A 22,445-nucleotide genomic window follows, 5' to 3' on the forward strand; every position below is an offset into this window, starting at 1 on the left:
AGCCATGTGGGATGTAGCTTTATTGAGCATGCCAATTGAGGAGTTTTAATTAACCGATTTCGGTTCATTCTTGTTGAATGAGTCAACTCATTAATGACAGTTCAACTGTTTCTATCTGCATAAGATAACCCCTGTTTTTCCATTTTATTCTTGTAATGTCCCATAAATTCCTGTTAATTCCCAGGGAAAGTTTCCCCGTTGTATAATCTCTGAATTTCGCAACCCTAACAGCACAATGCAACTGCATTCAATCAAAAGCCCCTCTTTAACATGTTTGACATTTTCATTGTTGAGAACAGCTCAGTTGTGCTGAAAGGGATTTTTGTGTAACTGGGGTTCACAAAATGTCACCGGTTCACCAACCTGTGTAATCGTCCTTAAGTGAGAGTCCCACATCTGTAACTACGCCTCTGCCTGTTCCATTTCCCCTGCCTTTTGTTCTTGGTACAAACCCTTCTAGAGCTCTTCCATTAGATAATGCCATTATCACAACAAAACTCAGGGCAATTAAATGCAGATTACGCTGTAATTCAGAGCCTGGTGCATTAGTCTGTGCTCCATCATGGAGCTATCTAATACACCTCTAATGCATTCAGACAGTAATATCCCTCTCTAATCCTTGGTAATGTTCGGTGCTGTACCTCCCCATGGATTAAGCAAACCCTCTCAGTTTTAAAAGCATTCTTATCCGTACCCAAAGTGGCCTGTACCTCTGAAAGGTACACCTTTTATTAAGTTGAATGCATGTCTCTCAGAAAAGCTGGATTTTTAACAATGTGCATGATTCCTTCAGTAACAGTCTGGAAGGGGTCAATTCAGGTCAGTCAGAGTATAAACATTCATTGCTGAATGCTACAAGAACTTTCATATGGTGGATAGATAGCATCGGAGTAAATTTCTTTTCTACATCTGTTTTCATCAATACAATTAAAGTAAAGTTGACATGAACTTCACAATTTATTTTGACATGCTGTGTCTGCTTTGGCCTTTTAACTCCCACAAACTTCAGAAAGAATAAACATCACTGCAGACAGACTAAACAAACCCACGAGGAAGGGGAAGGGAAAGTGAAAATGATGGAAGGAATTAGAAATATTTTTTGATTTTTTGATTTTATCACTGTTGTGTGGGGGACTTTGTGACTGCACACAACCTGTCCTTGTCCTTGTCCTTATTCATCTCACTCTGTATGTAACTGGAAAAATTACATGTCTTTCTTTAGAAACATTAATACTTTACAGTATCTATTGTTATAGAATGTAGACAGTTATTTGGATTTCCTTCCTACCCTGCATCTTTTGAGCTGCATCATGCCCTTCCTGTTCCACATAATAAATACGTCAGCATTCAACAAAAGCTGTTTCAATTTTGAAAAGCTCATGAGGAAACTATTCCTCCAACAACCTTCAGCAACTCAATATGACTGACAAAGCACTTACGTAACAGTCTACTTGTACTTGCCATTAGAATCACCCATATTCAAGCAATATAACAGGAGAGGAAGTGCTTGTCCTGACCGCATCACTGCTGTGCCACTAATGACGGTAAAGCATATCCTCGAGTGTAATACTGTGACTATACAACTATTACTAACAAAATAAAAGATTTAATCAAAGTCTATTCTATGCAATTCACTCTCGAAACATTATATGAGTGTTATCTCCGCTTCCATGGAAATACATGGGGTCATGACGAATAACCGGAAATCCGCCACATCAGTAGACTCCTACGTATATGAAATGAAACCTAATTAACATTCAAGCAAGTAGGCCGACCCTTAGTAACGACCTAGCAACAGAGACAATTTTCCTTTCCCTGTTGAGTCCAAGCACCCAGGAAGTGCGGCAGGCTTTGGAGCCAACTTTTGTAGTGGTCCAACTGTGTAATTACAACGTCACGTCATGCACTGGGTTCCATGAAGACTTCCCCATAAACTTACATTGTGAAAGAAGCAGCCGTTAAACATTGGATATATTTTTTTGAGCGTCACAACTCCCACCAAATGACTCGTTTCACTGTCAGAATTTGAGCCAGTTTGTCCGATAACATTTGAAAAGCCTAGAAGAGCCGTACCATTCACCAATTATTTTATTCCCATTCAAGTTAGCCGGGTGCTAAACTGGAAGTTAGCCGACTCAATCAGCAGAAGTCTCTAGTGTGCATGCTCTTTGGTCCCCAAAATGCATAAGATCTGTGTAATTTTATAACCCGGAAGTCAAACATGTTTGGCTTCATGTGCCACTGAGGAGCTTTCATTGGAACGAAAGGGGCTCCGCCCCCAATGCTGTATCCATATTTACATTGTTAAATCCATAGTTGAGTCAGCCTGGAGTTAACCCTATGGCTTTCTAGAGATCGTGGGATTTCTCAAACTGAATAAATACCACACATATAAACACAAAACTGCCTAGCTCGCCTAGTCCAAGATATCTGCTGAAAAACTTTTTTTTTTCCATGGACAGATTTAGCTGCAATGTATGCAAACTTGACTTGATTTTTAAGCTAGAAGTGCCATGCCCCCTCCACACACATGCACAACTAATGAAGAATGCAGGAGCGTCCAGTTATGATCCAAATATTTCCAATAACTCCAGAGTGTCTGACTGGAATGACTGGCTCAACATTGTCTGGAGCTCTCTGTTGTTCTATGGAGCATTCAAAGCTAATGACTAGCCTTTCATATTTCACCAGATGTTGTCCCAAATGGGTTCAAAAACCAACACAAGGGCATTGTTTGGTTTTTTAAATGTCTGGCTTTAATGGAAAAAAAGCAAGACTTAGAGAGATTTTTACTTACACATTCAGTGCCATCTGCAGTACAAAGACTTGGACAGAGAAACTGTTCACCACTACAACATCACAAAGTGTCTGTAAGGACACATTGTAACCATAATGATGACGGCTAAGAGCCAGAGAAATTCAATTGCTCATTCAGCCGGAAGCATTAGAAGGGGCCCTGCTATGATCTCCCCACTTACGTTACCTCTGAGTAACAAAGATATACGCATGATCTCTATCAGCAGAACGACAGAGACATAAACATACAGGCAAGGGGAAGTCAACCAGCTGTTGGCTTAACAGTCATTAGCTCAAGGAGAAAACAGAGTTGCCATCCTCGCTATCCAGCAGCAAACAGAGCCGAAGTACTCGAACAAGGTAACCTGGTCTGCATCAGCACCTAAACACAAGAAACACTAACAACAGCTGTTTTATTTCATTTGTATTGAAGTGTTATAGATTTTTTTCATCCAATAAGGCTGCAATTTAATATCTACAGTGCTTCTCAGCTGACACATACTCATGTATTCTTTCATGAATTCCTGTGGCTCATCACTTACGTAACACTGTGTCCATCCTGTGATTACCTTATTAAGATCCAGTCTAATTGACAACTGTGGTCAGGACTATTTAAGGACTACAAGGTTGCCATCAAACCACCTCAACTACAGTGGGTATTAAAAATTCTGGGAAGGAGGCAAGGGACAGAGAGAGCCGGCACAAAGAGAGAAACAGATCCTTCCTCTTCAGGCAAATATTTACTTTCTGGGCTAAAAATACAGATTTCATTGGACGTCTGTCTGACGCTGTGTGGCTCAAATGTAACATTTTTGAGTTGAAAGTGAAACTTTAAGTGTCTCGAGTCTTTTATGTCCAGATGGGAAGGCTATCAGTCTGCTGGACTGCAGCCTAAGTGGAGCTCACTCACTGCTGTTTTCACAAAGACTTCCATTTCACTGCTTCTGAGGCATGGGTATGACCAAATAAGCAGGGTACTCCTTGTTATTTCACCATGATAATGATTAATTAATGCCCCCAGTACAGAGCAAAAGTACAAGAACAAGTAGAAGAGTCTTGTAAATACAGGAAAAGACAACACTTATCCCATGCCACGATCCCATATGACAATGTCCAAAATCTAAGACAATGTTTAGATTTTTATCAAGGTAACGATATAATATCGATACATTGCCCACCCCTAGTAGAAACCATTAAAAAAGTAATACAAGGAAACAACAATAACAAACCAGGCCATATGCTCTGTGTATGGATTAAGTTGGCAGCCACCGCTAACCACTTTCAGAGCAGATGTCGACATATAGGCCTAAATGACACTTGATCCGTGTGTTCATGAGTTTATGTGTGTCAGTTACTGCATTTGTTTGCGTAAACTGGAGCAAACTAATACAGCAGAATGGACAACAAACTGCGCATTTTGGTCGCACAGGCTTAGCGACTCAGCTGCGGCTGTGACGACTGGTGATGATAGAAACGATAAAGCCCAATGAAACTTATCATGATCACCAGGATTATTCAGTAATCGGTAATCCACGAGTGACTTCACTGCAACTGATGGCAGAGATCTGGCACTTTCACTATCACGCTTTAGTATACTGTAATGTACCGGGGGGGTTGGCAAGTGTGCAGGAGTATAACATTGAAGCCTGGAACCTGTTTAATCATGAGAATTGACTGGTGTCAAGGAAAGGTACTTGGGGCAACAGTTACAACATCTATTTGCCAGTTTCATCTCATCAGGTTTCTCATTCACAAGTTCCCTGAGGATGTGGCAAAAAAGTTAGTGATTGAAATCTGTCTGGGTAACTGACTGATTCAATTTACTTCCTCCCTATCAACCAGCTCGTTGTTGCAAATGGCTTTCACGACACTAGATTAAAGTTCTTTTACAATTGTTTTACCAGCCTGGTGAAGCAACTATAACACAAGAGAGTTGCTGATGACAAAATCCATGACAAGTCCATGCCTCTGCAGCTGCCAAGATCAAATTTCAAAGACAAGACAGGCAGAAGGGAATGGTTTCGGCTTAAGAGTCACATAATACAATTTTACTGCACCATATTAAAAGGGACACAGTGGGAGGTTGTATGCACATTCACCCCTCAGATTAGGGGTGGATCATAATGCCCAAAAATTATATCACCATCTATATAATTCCTATCACGATCCACAATCTTTTTTATTTTCCCTCAATTTTGAAGTGCCCTGTAGACAATAACCTGACTTGAAATAGGCAATGAATTTCTCTATTTGCACAATTAAACCAAAATGTTATATTTAAGATTTTTGTGGCAAAAGTACGTCACCAAAGGGAGAGCCACGAGAAGTCATTTGTCCAGTCTAGTTAGGCTACATCACTTTATGGGTTTGTTCAACGACAGAGTTAACCAACATCCTTTTACACTTTCAAAATAAAGCACGCTGACAAATAGTTTGCATAGTATGACATATTATGACACTTGGAAAGGTTTTAACATTGTCAAATAGTCTCGGTTTGGGTGGGTTTAGGCAAAAAATCTCCTTGGTTAGGGTTACGAAAAGATCATATTTAGGGTTAAAATAACTAATGTAAGTTTTTTTAAGTAACGTAACTTACTTACATTATATCAATTAATAACAAATTACTCTTGGGTATTGGTCACAAAGGGGACATAAAATCATCTAAAATCATCATATTGCCCACCCCCACCTCTGATATGTTCGGCAGCTTGTTCATATATAAACAATTCAGCCCACCCTTTAAATGAACAAACAGGACATTATTGTATGTGAAAGTTTATGTGATATTACCAATTCAGCCAACACCAGACCTAAAGGAATCCATTTGGTTGAAACTCCCGCTCCCTATCACATTGCGAAGGAAGAGGCAAGAAAAGAAAAAGGTATTCCCCACTTCAATTTTCTTGTCTTTATGTCAGGCCTGCCTTTTAAAGCAGAAGATATCAATGCTATTCATTAAAGGTAAATTCTATCCAAGCTGCAGCTATAGATCCACAACGATGTGGAATACCGACTAAAATCAGTAAATCCTGAGAGTGCCTGATCCTGAAATGTTGACCGGGATCTCTTGGGATCTCTGAAGATCACCAGCCATCGATGTAAAGCAGTGGCCAACATGAGGTCTGTGTTAAATGGCAAGACAGACAATCCAGCTTAGGGACACTGCAGCCAGCCCAGAGACCTACTTTGCATGCAGACAGATGTGGGATTTGTGACTTGTCGATGTTACAGCATTGATTCAGAGGTGAAGGGAAGGATTGTTCCCTGCTGCTCACATCCAGCCCAAAAGTTAATCCCTGTAAGTGGGCACACTTCCTATGAGCAAATGACAGAACAACAGGTGGTCCCATTCACAAAAAGAACAGTCTGAATGAGTGCTTCATTCAAGTAAAAGCTCCCATTAAGCTCCCATTAAGCACCTATGATACCATTCTGCCCCTCAAAACATTATCATCAACCATCTGAAAGTAGATTTAACATTGAAACCATCCACGTGGCTTTAATCATCTAAATGGATGACTTTAAAAACCATTACGGCTGCTGCAGAGGTCAAACTGAACTAACTACCACAAATCTGTGCATTCTGAAAGGACACTGTGTATCTGCAGGGCTAATGTGTGCTGCTTTTGGCTTCATATCAGTTACGCTCGTGGTTGTCAGTTACCATTCTGTTGTTTTCCATTTGTCCTCAGCATGCCTCATCTTATTCAAATTCAGTAATGTTCCTACACTTCCCTGAATTAGGGGTAGCAATCTCAAGGCACCTCAAGATTAAATTCCGATTCACTGGGCAACAGTGCAATAAAATTATTACCCATGCATCAAAATGTTTGATTTCTAGACATCATTTGTTTTTTCTCACTGTGTGACTACTTTTAAAACACAGCATATTTGTTATTATTAATTAAACTGGAAATAGACAACTTTGTTGCTTTGACTTATCATTCTGAAGTTACCACTGATTGCACTGTGAAATGGCTGCAGAAAAATAAGACCATCTGCGTATGGATGCTTTGGACAGTAGCCAGAACATTAGCGATAGCCATGTTGCTGACGATATCTTTGGGATAGCGATGCCAACAGTGATATCTAAAAGAAACGCTTAAAGGGGGTAAAGTTGCAAAGTTGTCTGTTTACACTTACACTTAAACAGATCAACTTACTTCCATTACCTTTGCTTAAGTCATTTCTCTTGGCTATCCTCACCAAAATAAACACAATACACATGTTTACGCTCGCTACGTTTCACCATCTAATTGGTGTAAATGTAAGGAATGTAAGCTTTGGTCTTACAAAATTGTTACAGGCAATCTTGATGTTGAGAAATGTATTTTAAAATTTCACATTATTGACATTTCTACATGGAGACATAATCTTCTCAATCTCAAGAGAGAATCATGATGCATCTCAGAACCGATTTTTTTCCCCCAACCCAACCCTGAATGCACTTTCAACAACAGCCAAACAGCTCAACAGGAATATTGCATCCATATGTGTAGGCAGATAGAGCAACATACTGTACTGAGAGTAAGGCTGGTCGATGTGGCCTTAAAATAATCATTGCAATATTTTTAGGCTGTATCACGTTACATGGTAAATTGAAAGATATTTTGAAATCTCCTCAAAAAAACAAAAACAAAATCAAATGTCACAATATTTTTGAAAAAATATTTCTATCAATATTGTGACAATATTGTAGGGATGACTATTGGTACTTTCACAAAACGTTAACACGACGACATTTGATAAATAATCATCGGTAATGTGGGTATAATGTGTCAAGTGTGTCAAGGCAAGTATGAGAACAAATAAAACCAGGAAAAGACAACACTTGTGGCATATTACTATATAACGATATCCAAAATCTAATTCAAATCTAGTTTAGTCTATTTTGTCCAGTACTAAGTAAATGCCATGGCAACAGCTAGAAAGCATGACTTCCCATTTAAGAAGAAGCAGGTCACACATCTTCCTGGAAATGTTATATGGTTTGTTGCATCATATTGTACAGTACAAAGGCTGCTGTCAGTGCAGAAATAGTATCTCAGCCTCCTTTACAATGGATTCCTCTATGTGTGATTGCTTAACACTGCTGTGCACAGTGAAATAGGGAGTCAAGAAATAAACCACTTCTGTATTAGTCCTAACTGAAAGTAAACAGTGTCACTTCTTTTATGGCTCTCTTTTACCAAAGATATTACTCTGCTAGCACAAAGGACGGAAAATGATTTCCAATAATAAATATGACGCTCATGACAAATTTGTATTCATGAACTGTAAAACTAGCTCGCTACAATAAATATCAACTATAACCATTCTTGACAAGCCAAAAGAGGGAATCACTTTGCGCCGAGGCTCTGAGAGTTTGGCTCGCCGTGCTGTATCTGCACGCTCTCAACCCGAGTCCGTTATGACCAAGCTGCCAAACGCTTCCTCCTGCAGGAGCTCGAGCAAACACAGAGCAGACACCAGGACACAGACCTGCTGGCTGGGCTTTCTCCTCCACCCCACACTACATGGGTACACTGTCCATACAAGTTTGTTCCACATACATCGACACAGTATTACAAAAAATAGTTCTTCTCTCTAGGTCACGAGGTGAAACTTTGAGGAAGTAAAGGCCTTACTTAGCATTTTCAGATTTTATTGCTGCTTCAAATTAACACTGTAGCAGTGTTGATGCTGTAGTAAGTAAAAGCAGAAGTTAGAGCAGCAGTTTTGAGGGTAGCAACAGATTGCCTCATGCATTCTGGTTTGGATAAAATGTTGCACTCATCCAATAGAGGCTAATAGATAGCAGTGTTTCCCACACATTCAGTTTGTGATTGAGGTTACAGATAATCACAATTGTGATGCAACCTCTCCTATTAAACATAGGCCTACTTATGCTGTTCCTTTGTACAAACTTGCAACTTGTCGGTGAGAGGTTGTTCGGTCATGTTGGTTTTGATCAGCTACATAATTACCAAGCTTCCTCCACACACATTTGGTTTTTGGGTGACTTTACAAAAAACGTACTGCTGATAATGAGATAATGAGACGATAATGTTTCGGGTAGAGAGAAAACAGAACAGAGAGAAACAGAAACACTGTGTTGAGCTAATGCAGGCAAACTCTTAGAGCTATTCTAAATAAAGTTGATTTTTGAGTCTCATTCTCAGTTCCATCAAAATATATATATTTACAGTGGTGTAAATGTTGTTACAAGAGGGATTGGCTGAGAGAGATTACATATTCTGTTTTAGGAAATCATAAAACAGAATGCAGTATGAGGTACAGAATGAGCAGATGAGGTAATATGTATTTAATTTGTAAGTTTAAAATTGCAATAGTTACATAAAAACTTAATATTTATAGACACAAGAGTGTAGACGATTGCATTAAGGCTTTACAAATTCTGTTACCTCCATACTTAACAATGTATTAAGGTGCAGATATTTCCCTATCGAATTCACCACGTCTCCCAACAACAGGGGAAATCACACATCCAGAAAAAGAATAAAAATAAATTGCCAGCCCAAAACAATCTGCAGTGCTCTTTAGGCCTGGCATATAAACACAAAATTAAGATTATTATCACTGCAAATACCAAAGCAATGGAAATTCCTACATAGTTGTAGTCACTTGTAAAGAGGGCTGACAGCAGTTGAGTCAAATGCAGTATTTGAGCCAACATGCAAGATCCCAAATCCGGGAGCTCAGAGTTGTTTGTCATAATTTGACAACAGTACAAAACCCCGACATGCTTTGCTGTCACTGTGTTGTCCAACTGATAGAGAGACGGAAAAATGTGACCATTCAAATTCCATGTGACATCAGCCTGACAGCAGGAACGTGGACGTCATCCCACCTGGGACTGCTCAGCCGGTCCCCTTCCTGCACACAAATCCCCTTATCAAACTGTGAAACAGATTTGGGCTACATCATGACAGCATGCAATCAGGAACTGAACAGGGCTCTATTATCTCATGACATGCAGGTGTCAGAAGATGTATTTCCCTCCATGCAGGAGCCATCCTGTGCCAAGAAACAAGCAGAATTGCATCAACGTGTCGTCCAGGTCTCCATGGAAGCCCAGAAAGTAATCTAATACAGGCTCAGAAGCATGGAGGGAAGAACTGCAGTAAAGGAGCAACCAACATCACAACACACATTTAAAATATTGACATGTTGACTGAATGTCAGCGCTCTGTCACGTAAATCTAAAAGCAATATTAATGACGAATGCTCATTCTGTAAGCACTGGGATTTACATATTCTGACACTGGCTGACAAATATGATAAACAGCAGCGTTTTTACAGTGCAAACACCACCTTATACAGTGCCAAACACAATTAGAGCCATGAGGCACATCTTGAACACAACACGGCATCTCCCCCAAATGCATGGTGGGAATTGAGGTGATAAATAATGCATACCCCCATGATGGATTAATCTAATCTTAATGCAGCTGGTCGGAATTGACTGGCGAGAAACAGGACGAGAGACAAGAGGCTTTCAAGGAAATTCAAAACAGCCATTCAGTTCACTTTGGCAAAGCTCCTTCTGGTCCGAAGCAAGCTGCTAGCCAACACCTCCATGTCACCACCCAAAGTGATCAGGAATTCTTTACTCAGCTGTGGCTTTAAGACAAACACATACTGTTGGCCATGAGCGATGATTATTTGCATTTCAATAGCGTCTCTATTATGTTTGGAATCACATTTTGACCTTGAATGTCTGTTTCGTTTTATCAAAACTAAAGTATTTGTCTGTTTCAGAGCATTTGCATGCTTTTAAGGAGATTTCAAAACATCAAGCAGCAATTATGTAACGCAACATATCCTAAAACTACATTACTGCATATTGTCCAGCCCTAAATCATACACTTTTGCATAACATGCCTTACATCAGTTTTTTTTACAATGAGACATTACGCACTGCTACTAAACAAAACACATAATCCACTACTACAGAGTTATGCAAATAGAAAGCATTAAAATCTGCAGCACTGACAATTTACAGCACGCAGCATTCCCAATGCGATAACAATTCAGTAATCCATTAAACCATAAAACAAAATTAAATTTTATTTTGTGTTCTTGATGAGAGAATATGATCTGTTCTGTAATATTTCTGTATACAGCAGATCTACATCCTTTGAACGTCCAGGTATTTAGTAGCATCTCAACATAACTACCTTGAAACAAGTTGAACATGTTTAATCCTTTGCAATACTATCTGTTATAGCTGTGTAAGAATGGTACCACCAGTAGTGCACCACAAACTTGTAGAATCAAGGCACATCGCAGCTGTTCTGGTGGTCTAACATCTTATTTATCAACATAAAGACACCTTATTTTCCATTTGGCACTCATCTGTATTTCTTCAATGCTAAGCTGCTGCCATTGACTATCACTACAAACTCCTTTTTTCTTTTGCTCATTGTGTTTTGTCCTGCTCAGTCTGGTATGGAGCATTTCCTCGGACCATCTCAGCTTTATTTATTAGTCACAAGCTAACGCTGACTTTTAAATGTTTTATTTGCTCTTCACTTTGTTCTGGCAATAATCTGACATTCTGCACAACATGAAGCTTATTGTAACTACTATTCATTGATATCACCACCAGTGAGTAGATCCCTGCCGCATTAACCTTGGCGACTTTTTTTTGTGCTTATGGATCAGGCGGCAGTGTGGATTAAAAGTAATAAAAAGCAATAGCTAGGAGTTGTTTTAACTATTGAAGAGCATGAATCCGAGGTGGTGACCCTCTTACAGCTGGGGTATAAGAGCTTTTACTGCTGTGGATTTGCTGGAGTAGTAGTTATTATGGTCTCTGTCAGTCGGGCCACATCTCTGCAGGCACAAGGTAGCATTGTGCTGGTCACGGTCCTGATAACCATCTACCATCTTTAGCAGGTGGATTTGACCATTTTATTTGCATAATACACTGCTGTTCACTGCTGTATCAAACCACAGTCGTCTTTTGGATAAGTTAAACTAAAAGGCACATAACAAAAAACATGCTGCTCTGCTTTGGCAAGTGGTGAACTGAAGTCACTTCAATAAAAATCCTATCTGATATGATAAATGTCTTTCATGCTGGCATGATGTGGAATTAGAAATCGATAAGGGAAGTTACTGTTTAATCTGCATGTGTTAAAGGCCAATTGCTTTATCAGTTTTGTGTGCTGTATACCACATTTCTTTTCTCTTTAACTAACTGAACTGCATCAGTGACTGTTCCTCTGTTTATTATGAATACAAGGCAAATGCCAGTGGAAATCAGTAGGGTGATGAGTGCAAATGTCTGCAACTAGGAGAAATAATGAACAATATTCCAGATCAAACATTATTCCAGAACGGTGGATATTAAAACATGTATTTGCAATAGTTTATTACTGCATGCTGGAAATGAAAAAAACGCATTAAAGTTCTGAAATTAAATTAGCTAAACCCTAAACTTCCTGTTATAGTACTCAATCAGCTGACTAGTTAAAAAGATACAAAAAGAGAAAGCATCCCCAATGACCATGGCTGGAACTGGGGATGGGAATGGAGAACTGGTTCCAAATTGTCCGATCCATATAAATCGCACGCCTCTGAGCTTATCATTTACTTGAATCCATCCTGGCACGCTATTCTGACATTTGCACATTGCAAAACAATGAGGAGAGGGTGAACGAGTGACACCATGCTAGGGAACGACAAAGATGGGTTTTTTTCAGAGTCGGTATGGTTACCGACACCAATAACTGATATTTGGAAATGTTATATTGTAGTTTCACAGAAAAATGAAAGTCTCATTCTCAAAATGCAGAATAACCAGCGATGGAATGCAATTAAGTACAAAAAGAGAATCGATAAAATAACAGACCAATAAGCGGACTTGATAATGACATTGCTATCAATAAAATTTTCCATCCCTAGCTCATACATATATCCACAGTCAAGTCAGTAACTTGCCAACTTGACTAACGTGTGTCCCTTGACAAAGCCCTTATGTAATCACACAGTGACCATCTAAAGACAGAGCAAGTGTCCTCCTATAAACAGAACCAACTCTATGCATAGCTCTATGTCTCTTCTTCTTCTGGGGACGCAGGAGCAACTCTAAATATAGCCTATGTTGAACTCTGCCCCCTTCCTCTGTCTCACACACACACACACACACACACACACACACACACATATGTCAAAATGCCCCTTCTCTGCTCTGCTCCATTCAAAGGGTCTTTAAATCTTCTATCTTGATGTCCATCCAATTCTGGGCCAAAACAGTATAAAGGGCCAAACACTTGGATCATCTTAACCCTAAGAGCATGGCAAAGCAATGTTAACTATTTGAGAGGGAGGGACTGGATATGTGTGTGTGTGTGTGTGTGTGTGTGTGTGTGTGTGTGTGTGTGTGTGTGTGTGTGTGTAGAAAGAGAGAAGGAAAGTGGCCATATTGGAGCAACCCAGTGGGCAGCCACCCAGGGTTGAGGCCACTGTGAGGGCAGTCTTCTGGCTGTGAGCCCATGAAATAACCGAGGACAAACAGAGAAACAAGCAAATAGGTTAAAGGACAGAGATGAAAAGAAGAGAAAGTAAATCAGCTGTTGGCATCAAAGCTGTTAGCAATTAATCTGGTTCTGTTTTTGCTGCTTTAAAGAGACTACAGAGGAAGGCACAAACAAAGGCACGGCCACTGAGGTAGCAGAGATGAAGCGACAGCGACAGCACGGTGGTTTGTGGTTTCACAGCCCAACTAAGGCGGTGGGCTCATAAAAATCTCATGACCACAATCAACAGGGCTTTCATGTCTCCATCACGATCCGTTTCTGCTCACAGTAATGTCTTGAAGGGTGAAATGATGCAAAGCAAATTACGTTTGAGGCTTTAAAGGCTAAAATTGTGACAGAAATGAAAGATGATGCCCCCGCTCTGCCCTTTTTCTTTGAAGTCAGTCTTCATATTTGTGCGGGTAAATAAATAAATACACAAACAAACAGAAAACTGTAGAAACAAGTCGGTAGAATCTACTGATTTTGATGATGAAAAATGTTCTCAGTGTTTCCCAAAGCCCAAGTTGACGTCCTCTAAATGTCTTGTCTGTCCACAACCCATAAAAGGAGTAAAGAAACCAAAAAATTACAGCTCCATACTAAATCAAGGAATCATGTGTACACAATCTGCCTTTTTTTTCTGGCCACCATGGTGCTGAAGGTCGAGCATTATGACCCAGCTTCTGATGCAACTTCTGGACGTAGCACTCAAACGGAAAACATCGACTGGAACGTATGTTGAAAAAAATTGGAACATATTAGTAGAATGTGTGCAGCCGAAAGTCTAGATGGGGACTGTAGACAGTCTGAGTTTACCTTTCCCTGGACTGTCAACAGGCGTTATAGGGATGACACTGTGGCGGATGTGTACAAGGATATTTTGAGAACTGTCCAAACAGTGTGCAGCACAAGGTAAACAAAGCCGCAGCATGTGCATTGATGGGGTTTGGCGCACAGAAATATTTGTGGTCGTTATTATGTGTCCGACACTGTCAAAGTTTGATCTAATACAACAAACAAGACGACTAACCAGCACAGGAACAAAGAGGCAGGGCTGGTTTATATATGAGCAACATGTTTACTTAAATACTTACTTAAAATGTACATTATGTACATTATATGGTCATCCTTATTTGGTATAGAAAATGTGAGGCCCAAGGATTGACAAATTGTGCCGTACTTGCTAGTTATCATAATACATTTTTCCATGTTCATTTTGCAGCACAGTTGTTACACACTACTTGTTTCTGTAGTAGGTCTGCTGTTATTTTTGATTCTCATTACAAAATCATCACAAAATTGGTCCAAATGCGTTTAGCTGCCAGGCTAAAACAGTGGTCAAACAGTAATCAACCTTGATCTGTACATGTCCTCACTTGTATTGCTGGATATCAAGTAGTCCTCTCTCTTGAGAGGCAGAACAGCAATACTCATTAGCCTCCTCCTTGTGTGTATCAGGGAATGGGAAATCCTCAGGTGGGATACAGTTGTCTATAGTCTGCCAACAATGGTCCAATCCACCCAGAAACCTAGAGGACCTCCCCATGAAACCACCGAGCGAGACCAAATCCATCGACTGCGTTAACACTCGAGGAATGATCTGAATTAGTAGCAGTGTATGGACCAGAAACAGAGACTTCCACAGTCACTAGTGAATACTCCTTTCTCCTGGAATAACAAGAGAAACATTTCATAAAGACTTCATGTTGTGATTTTACCTCTCCTTTAATTTCCTTCCTGCTCTTTGATGAAATATGCCTCCAGACACTTTCAAATTATAGTCGGCAAAAAGCAGCAGTTTATTTCATCTGCTGCTGTTTTACCCAGAGGCCAGAAAGAACATCAATTTGTGAGACAAAGATTTGGAGTCTGAGCAACAATTTCCTATCAAAAGAGACTAGAACGCGCATTAGCAGAGTCAGATGGACTAAAACGGTTAATATTAATAAAATCTGAAATAGGTTTAATACTGCTCTGCTGTTTTTGTGTTTCAGCTTACAGCAGCGGGGCACGATGGCCTCATGATACCATGTACATTGTGTTAGAAAAGTCACTTTGTGGCAGAAATTCTGGAAAATCCTAAGCAAGGAAATACAGTATTATTACATCAACACTCTTACAGTAAGTGTCAACACAGATGCCCTTGGAAGAGGGAACTTGACCCCAAACACTTAAGGAGGCCTGCTCAGTGGCCCGACAGAACACTATAGCTCTCTATTAACATGTTTAGCTGAATTAATGTGAAACAGGTCACAGAACAGGGTTACACTGCCACCTTAACCTTAACGTATATCGGAGCTCCAAGGGATGAAAACCAATTGAGAAACCCTAACCCTCAGCCCACATTGTGAACTTAACAAGATCTGAATGGTGAATCTGCTGAGTGACATGGGTACAAATTGCCCGCCACTATAACAATGTCAACTAAATGGTGATTTGAGACACCCTGCTGCACAACGGCAGCAGGCCAGAGCCTTGAAATACGACTCCACAGGAGAAGTAGCCATTTGACAACAGATAGATCGTTTCCAGTACAGATACCATCTAGAACGGTGGCTACTGATAGGCTTGTTTGTGTCCACAACATTAACTGTCCTCAACGTTAACTTTCTAACATTTCATCACTGAGAGTGGTTTGATTTTTATTCACCTGAAGCCAAAAAAGTCAACCTTAAACACAATAAAGTCTGGTGATTTTTATGTGAAAAAACGCTTTGGTGCCAACGGCCATGTCTTATAATGGTAGTGAAAAATATGGTAGCTATTCTGGCATCATGTTGGCTACGATCTTATGTAAACAAACAGACATGTAAACACAAAAGGCAATATCGAGGTCAGCAAAATCACATCAACAGCTCAATAAGATAAGATTTGCATGATATGATAAAACATGCATGTTATCGTGACAGGCCAATACATGACACACAGCAGTGACTCATAAAAGCCTGATCATGCCTCACAGTTTTTCAAGCTCACAACACTATAACCTACACATGTGGTGTAATTGTGTGCAGCTCACCCTTTTCTTAGTAAAGGGGCATTTGCAGGGCTGAAAATTAAATGTCACTCTTGTTACAGAAATGCCACTCTCCACTTTATCACTTAACTGTCGTTTTCAAGGAGCTACTGAGAGGCTCGCTGTCTCTGCTGGAGGACTCAACCCTCATTTTATATAGGCGTTTAAGCTTAATAATTGATTACCTTTCTCTTTTCTTCTGAATAGCTGCAGAGTAACCAATCACCTTCATGTTCATATGGCACGCATCACTTATTTAACAGATCCAGGCACAGATTTCCACTGGAAGAAGGAGTGATCAGTTTTTTAGTGGTGCAGTCAACTCCAATCTCCTGCCTGGATGTTTTCAATGTTTGACGCAGATGAAAAAAATCTCCAGAGCACCATTTGTGTTCAAGACCTCTCCTCATCCTTCTAATCATTCAATTTATCTTCTCCTGTATCAAAAGCAGTGACGGTAACGGTGAGGCAGGATGACAATGACAACCTGCTGTGAAAGCAGGGGAGGGGGTTGGCGGACACACTGACGATAATGTCAGGTTATGCAAAAACATGTTATGCTGTCAACACTCCCGACACCTTGGACTGACTCATTACTGAGCCTGGTTTCACCCAAGTACGAGCAAACAGTCTGAGAGCTGACTGCATCTCACCTATGTGAGAGGAGATCACATAGACGAGTGGGTGTTGGGTAGTGTGCAGTCACCCGCCTGCTGGGGAAGATTTACATGTAAACACATGACATGCCTGCTCCTATGTGGGCATTTCCCAGACACGCTAAACACTATGACCCATCTAAATGCATTGATAGGATGAGTAATGATTCAATAAAGACCTCTGCATGTCTCACTCTCTCTGACGCTCTTGAGGGAAGCGCTTCTGATTCATTGAGATCAAACGCCTCGCATGGCAAAGTGTTTATCTTCAAGTGTACAGCAGAGAGACTGGATTCTGTTCTACTGAACAACTCAGTGAGAGGAAATCCATCCAAAGGGTTTCTACTCAAGTCATCCACTGTGACATACTTGAACCTTTTTCACAAACTTGCATCAGATGATGTAAACAAGGGCCATCATCCGGTATTGGCAATATTGAAAGAATTACACAAAAAAATGCATCAATAAATGCCTGTGATTGCAATGAGTGTCATGACAAACCTAGAAAACGAAGCCTGCTACCCCATACGGAAATGCAATTTGACAAATATGCCCCTATATCCAGAGTGATGCAGCCATATGTTACCTTAAAGGTAACTTATGATTATTTGATACATAAATCCTTGGATGTATGGAGATATAGGTGTATTATGTATAGTAAAATGTGTAAATGTACATATATGAAAAATGTCTATAAGTTTATTTTCATATCGCCATACGTAATAACAATTCATATGTAATTCATATATGTTAAGATGTCAGTTTATAATATAAATGAAATATCCATAGTCAGATTTGTATATGTACATACACTACTCAAAATTAGTTAGAGATATTCGGATATATTGTGACACATTTCATTTGATCCTTATTGCATATCCAATATCCGGATACATACCCCACACAGCAACCCTGAAGACAATACAGTACCCACCTATATTAAGACTATATCGAAGTGAAATATTGGTTTAACATCATCTGCGCTGCTACCTGGGCACTCGCTGTCAGAGTCAGACTCTGGCAAGCCCAAATGTTTCCACATTAGATGAGGAATTCTCAGAGCTGATCCATGCTAAAGCTCAAAATGGAGGGTTGAAGGGAAACCACCTTCGGTCCAGATGTGGGCAGCTAGATCTGTCCATATTAGTGTGTTCTGTCCCTCTTCTCTATTCCTCTCTGTCCCTGATTTCCTCAAAAATAGTCTTTCCCTTTTATTTTCAGCTCAGACAGCTAACACCAAACACACTTCCGTTAGTCCCTTTTTGTCGAACTGCTCTTCACCAACAGACCTGTTCTTATTAAGCAAAAGCTCACCTATTAGAATGTACTTGACTGATAGTAGGCATTTAAATGGCACATCAAATTCCAGTTATTACTGTGAGAATCTGCATTTTATATCTAGTTCGGCGGCATGTCAACAAGCTCAAAACAACTGCTAGTAGTGTCACACATATAAAAGGCAACTCATAGTATCAGAAGGAACCAACGACAAACCCAATTATAGTTCTATGCTGCCAAATGAATGTATAAACACTGTTATCCAGGGCACATCTTCCTTCATGAGCCATAACATGATTTAGACACATCCTGACCACAATAACACTACAATGACTGAAGGTAAACAAATAATGTCGTGCTTGCAAAATAGCAAACAAATCATGAGGGGGATGGAAATAGCGTGTTGGAAATGAAAATGAAGGTTATGAACATCTGGGAACATTAAGTTTGAAGGATATGCCCGTTTATAATTGTGTCGTGTTATCTTTGCTTCTCATCAGAGGACAGCAGTAAGAAGAAATAACCAGAGACACGCTCACAGACAAATCAGTTATCCACAAAAGGTAATCACATGTCCTTTTCTTATGTCAGCTGGACAAATGAAATGGAGCTGGTGTCTTAAAGAGCATCAAACATGTGAGCAAAATGTCCCAACCCTAACTGTTACTGTTCGTGTGACAGCAGCAGACAAGGAAGCAGGCAGGAAATGAAGAGTTTTCTAAAGCATACACTTAAAATACTGCACATGCCTCACAAACACACACACAGATCTCATATCCGAATGAGTCTTCAATGAGTCAGATGTCAGTCAGTTGTGTTTTTACCTTGGCACTGGAATCCTTGTTTTCCAAACCCCCTGTGAAAACAAAGAAGGCTGAATTAAACAGTTGTTTATGCTCCTTCTCACTCACACACAGCCAGTCCTTTCATTCATACATACATTCATTCATTCAGGGACAGGGTGTTGTTGCATAATGTACAGCAGAGCTTTCAAATGTTCATATTCTGCTGGAAGCATTTGTTGTCATCTTCCCCAACCAAAACACTAAAATGAATATTTAAGAAGATGGTATACTGTCAGCTACACTTTATGACACTGGCGTAGGGTTCAGAGGGGATGCAGGGGACAAGAAAAACATGAGCAGTAGCAAAAAGCTGTTATTTTGATGAACCAATTGCCTGAGAGCCTTATATTCCATTTTATTTTGAATTGTCACCTGTTGCCTGAAGCAAGACCTATGCCCTTGCTTTATGAACAAAACCATATGGTCACTCCTCCGCAAGTCCCCTTAGTTCCAATTAAGGTTAATGTTGATGCTGCATCAGACAATGATTATTAAGACCTATGGTTTTCCAAGGTTTTGTGCCCAAGGCACACCAAAGGACAAGCATAAATCTCAAGGAACAACTGTATTCACATGTAAGAAAAAACCTCTATAACGTGTTATCTAATCATTCTGTACTTGCTTATTTTTGGTTTCCTGGAAGAATTTTAAGGGATTTTTTCAGTTATAGAATTTGCCTCTTTATTAGGAGATGAATGTGTATAAAGGACTGCAGGGCTCCAGGATGCTGCACAGACTAAACATTTCCACTGGTCTCACCGGTGCATGTTTTTCAGCACCTTTATTCCTGTTTTCAGTCATTTACATTATTTGTTAAGTAATGTATTATTGAGTGCAACTAAATGAAAAACTAATGCACACCAGTGCATTCAGTGTAGAAAGTTAACTCTGGAGCCCTGTATAGTAAATTAAAAACTGATTCATTACTTGTTGTTTAGTTGTATATTGCAATAATAATCTATGGTTGTGACAAAACCCCACAGCCTCACGGCATACCATTTGGGGACTACTGATTCAGACAACAGTGTGCTTTAACTTTGGAGCAACATTTTGGCAGAGACTCTCTTGTTTCAACATGACAAGCAATATTATTTTGAGTTTGGCTGAAAGAACTTGACTGCCCTGCACGCACGTGACCTCGACCCCATCGGACACCCTCAGGATGAACTGAAACGCAGCCTGTAAGCGAGGCTTCATCGGATCACATCAGTGTCTACCTCACCATAACGCCCTTGTGGCTGAATGGGAGCGTGAGAGCACAGGGTAGTGACTACAGACAGAGAAAGAATGCTGCATAAGAGCCAATCATTGCATTTTAATATGTATTTGTTTCAACACCGATACCGATACTGATACCGATAATCGTAAAATGCTGAATATCTGGCCGCGACAGTCGGTCTATCCCCAGTTTGTACTGCACCACCTGTACGAAAAACCTTAAATCGTCGACTGAAACTGAAACTAACACTTGATTAAACTAAACCTAAACTGATTAACCATCTAAATTAGCGCAAAGAGGCTCCCTTCTTTCATTTACACAGCAAATCAACAACGTGTTGCCTTTAAGTTTCATGTTGAGCCTGTGCTTTGCTGAGGAATGGAGCACAGGTCATGCTGTAAAACTGTCGAGGTTATGAGCCACAAGCAATAAATGGCCTGAGATCACACTCCCACCTGTAAACGTGGGTGCAACTCTACCGAGCTGACTGCAAGTTATCTCCTCTCGCAGTTGAGACATACCTGAGGTGATCTTTACAGAGCAGCAAAATGATAAAACATAAAAAAAAAAAAAACACTTCAACTAAACTGAGGTAAATCTGTCATACTTTCAAAATACTTTAACTTGGCAAGAACTGCAGCACAAAGGCACACTCCCTGCGATCACCGCCCACTTCAAGTGTGTTGCAGCTGAACACCATGTGCATATGCTGAGCCATTTCTCTGTGTAGGTGAAGATCTTTTCCATATGGCCTCATAGTGCCAGCAAACTGCAAAGTTTCCCCTAAAAATCGAGCCAGTGTGCAGCTATGAGAGTTTTTTCTTTGAGCCATAAAACCTTGAGCTGCTCTCCACAGTAACAACCAATAAATGGAAGGCTGAATGACGTGCCAGGAAAAGGAGCCTGTTACTCATCCAGAAACTTTCACCAGGTCCAGTCAAGACAACAGAAGTGGACGTGAACAGCTGTAACAGTTTTCTTTTACTTTGGTGTTAACTTAGGCAACATTTCTCAAGAAAGGGGTCCTGGGATTTGATGATTGCTTTGATTTCTCACTGGGAATTAGATAGAATCACAACGATAAACAGATGTTTCACTCAAACAGTTTATCTCAATGCTTGACTAATAACATAAACAACCGCAGAACTCCTCCCATACGGGACCGCTTGGACCAAAAACCTCGACAAGTTGGGATCCCTGGAGAGAAACACTACTAGGAAGACAAAGCTGACGACTTTTGGACACAAATGCTCTGTGACTTTTACCAGCAAGAAAAGTCTCTCACGAGTGTGAACACTGCAGGGAAAGTTAGCGTGAAGTTGTGTTACATCATCGAGCAGAGTGTGGCTACTCGACTGAAGTTATCCAACATGCAACAGGCAGCCGTCAGGCAGGGTGGTGGAGGTGGGAGAAGGGAAGGCTTACCAGATGAAGTCGGTGCAGTGGCTGCAGAAAGTCGGCTGCCTGAAGAACCGGGCTATGAATTTATGGTTCTTGATTTCGTGGACGTTTTTTTGCCTCAGAGCACCTTTGCGAGCGAACCTGTTCGCCACGTCCGCGGTGGACGACTCGTTTGAACTCACATCAGCCATGTCCCCCCTCTGAAAATCGGTTCAACGCTGCAGCTTCAGTCGTGCTTTGCTGTGTCGGCGTGTTTTTCAGTCCGTGTAGCGGCGCAGCCCTCAGTGTGGAGCCAGCAGAGTGTGGAGCGGCGGTCTTCACCGGAGACACTGCGCTTACTGTCTGAGGGCTTTCCCTGCCTGTCGGTCGCACTGGGCTGCTCCACTGACAGCTCCGCACGCCGTCAAGTCAGCCACGGCGAGGGGGTGCTACATCCGGTCCCTTCAAAATAAAAGTCCGTTAACCTTTTGGGGGTGGCATCCTGCAACTTACCTGCCCACATGCATCCAACTACAGAGAACATTCCTGAAAATGTCTATAGGAGTTTGAACATTGTTGTATTATTTATTTTCTGCACTCCTTACATCTGCACTATTTCGTAAATATTAGTCTAAATTCTTCAATTATTTATTTTTCTTTAGATTTAATGTTCATTATAATATTCCCTCCTTGTTTGTGTACACATACTTTTACAGTTACTGTTAC

General features: G+C 40.5%; 1 protein-coding gene across 1 annotated transcript in view; it reads right to left on the reverse strand.

The window, feature by feature from the left end:
* LOC140994316 (protein kinase C alpha type-like) overlaps positions 1–22,109 on the reverse strand; it is a 103,432-nt gene extending 81,323 nt beyond the window's left edge. The window contains exons 1-2 of the mRNA XM_073463887.1: positions 21,765–22,109; positions 19,100–19,131 (exon numbers count right to left, since the gene is read on the reverse strand). Coding sequence (XP_073319988.1) covers positions 19,100–19,131; positions 21,765–21,931 — 199 coding nt within the window. The 5' untranslated portion in view covers positions 21,932–22,109. The remainder of the gene's footprint in view (positions 1–19,099; positions 19,132–21,764) is intronic.
* Between the last annotated feature and the right edge of the window lie 336 nt (positions 22,110–22,445).

Source organism: Pagrus major, chromosome 4 (assembly GCF_040436345.1).
Source record: "Pagrus major chromosome 4, Pma_NU_1.0".
Lineage (NCBI taxonomy): Eukaryota > Metazoa > Chordata > Actinopteri > Spariformes > Sparidae > Pagrus > Pagrus major.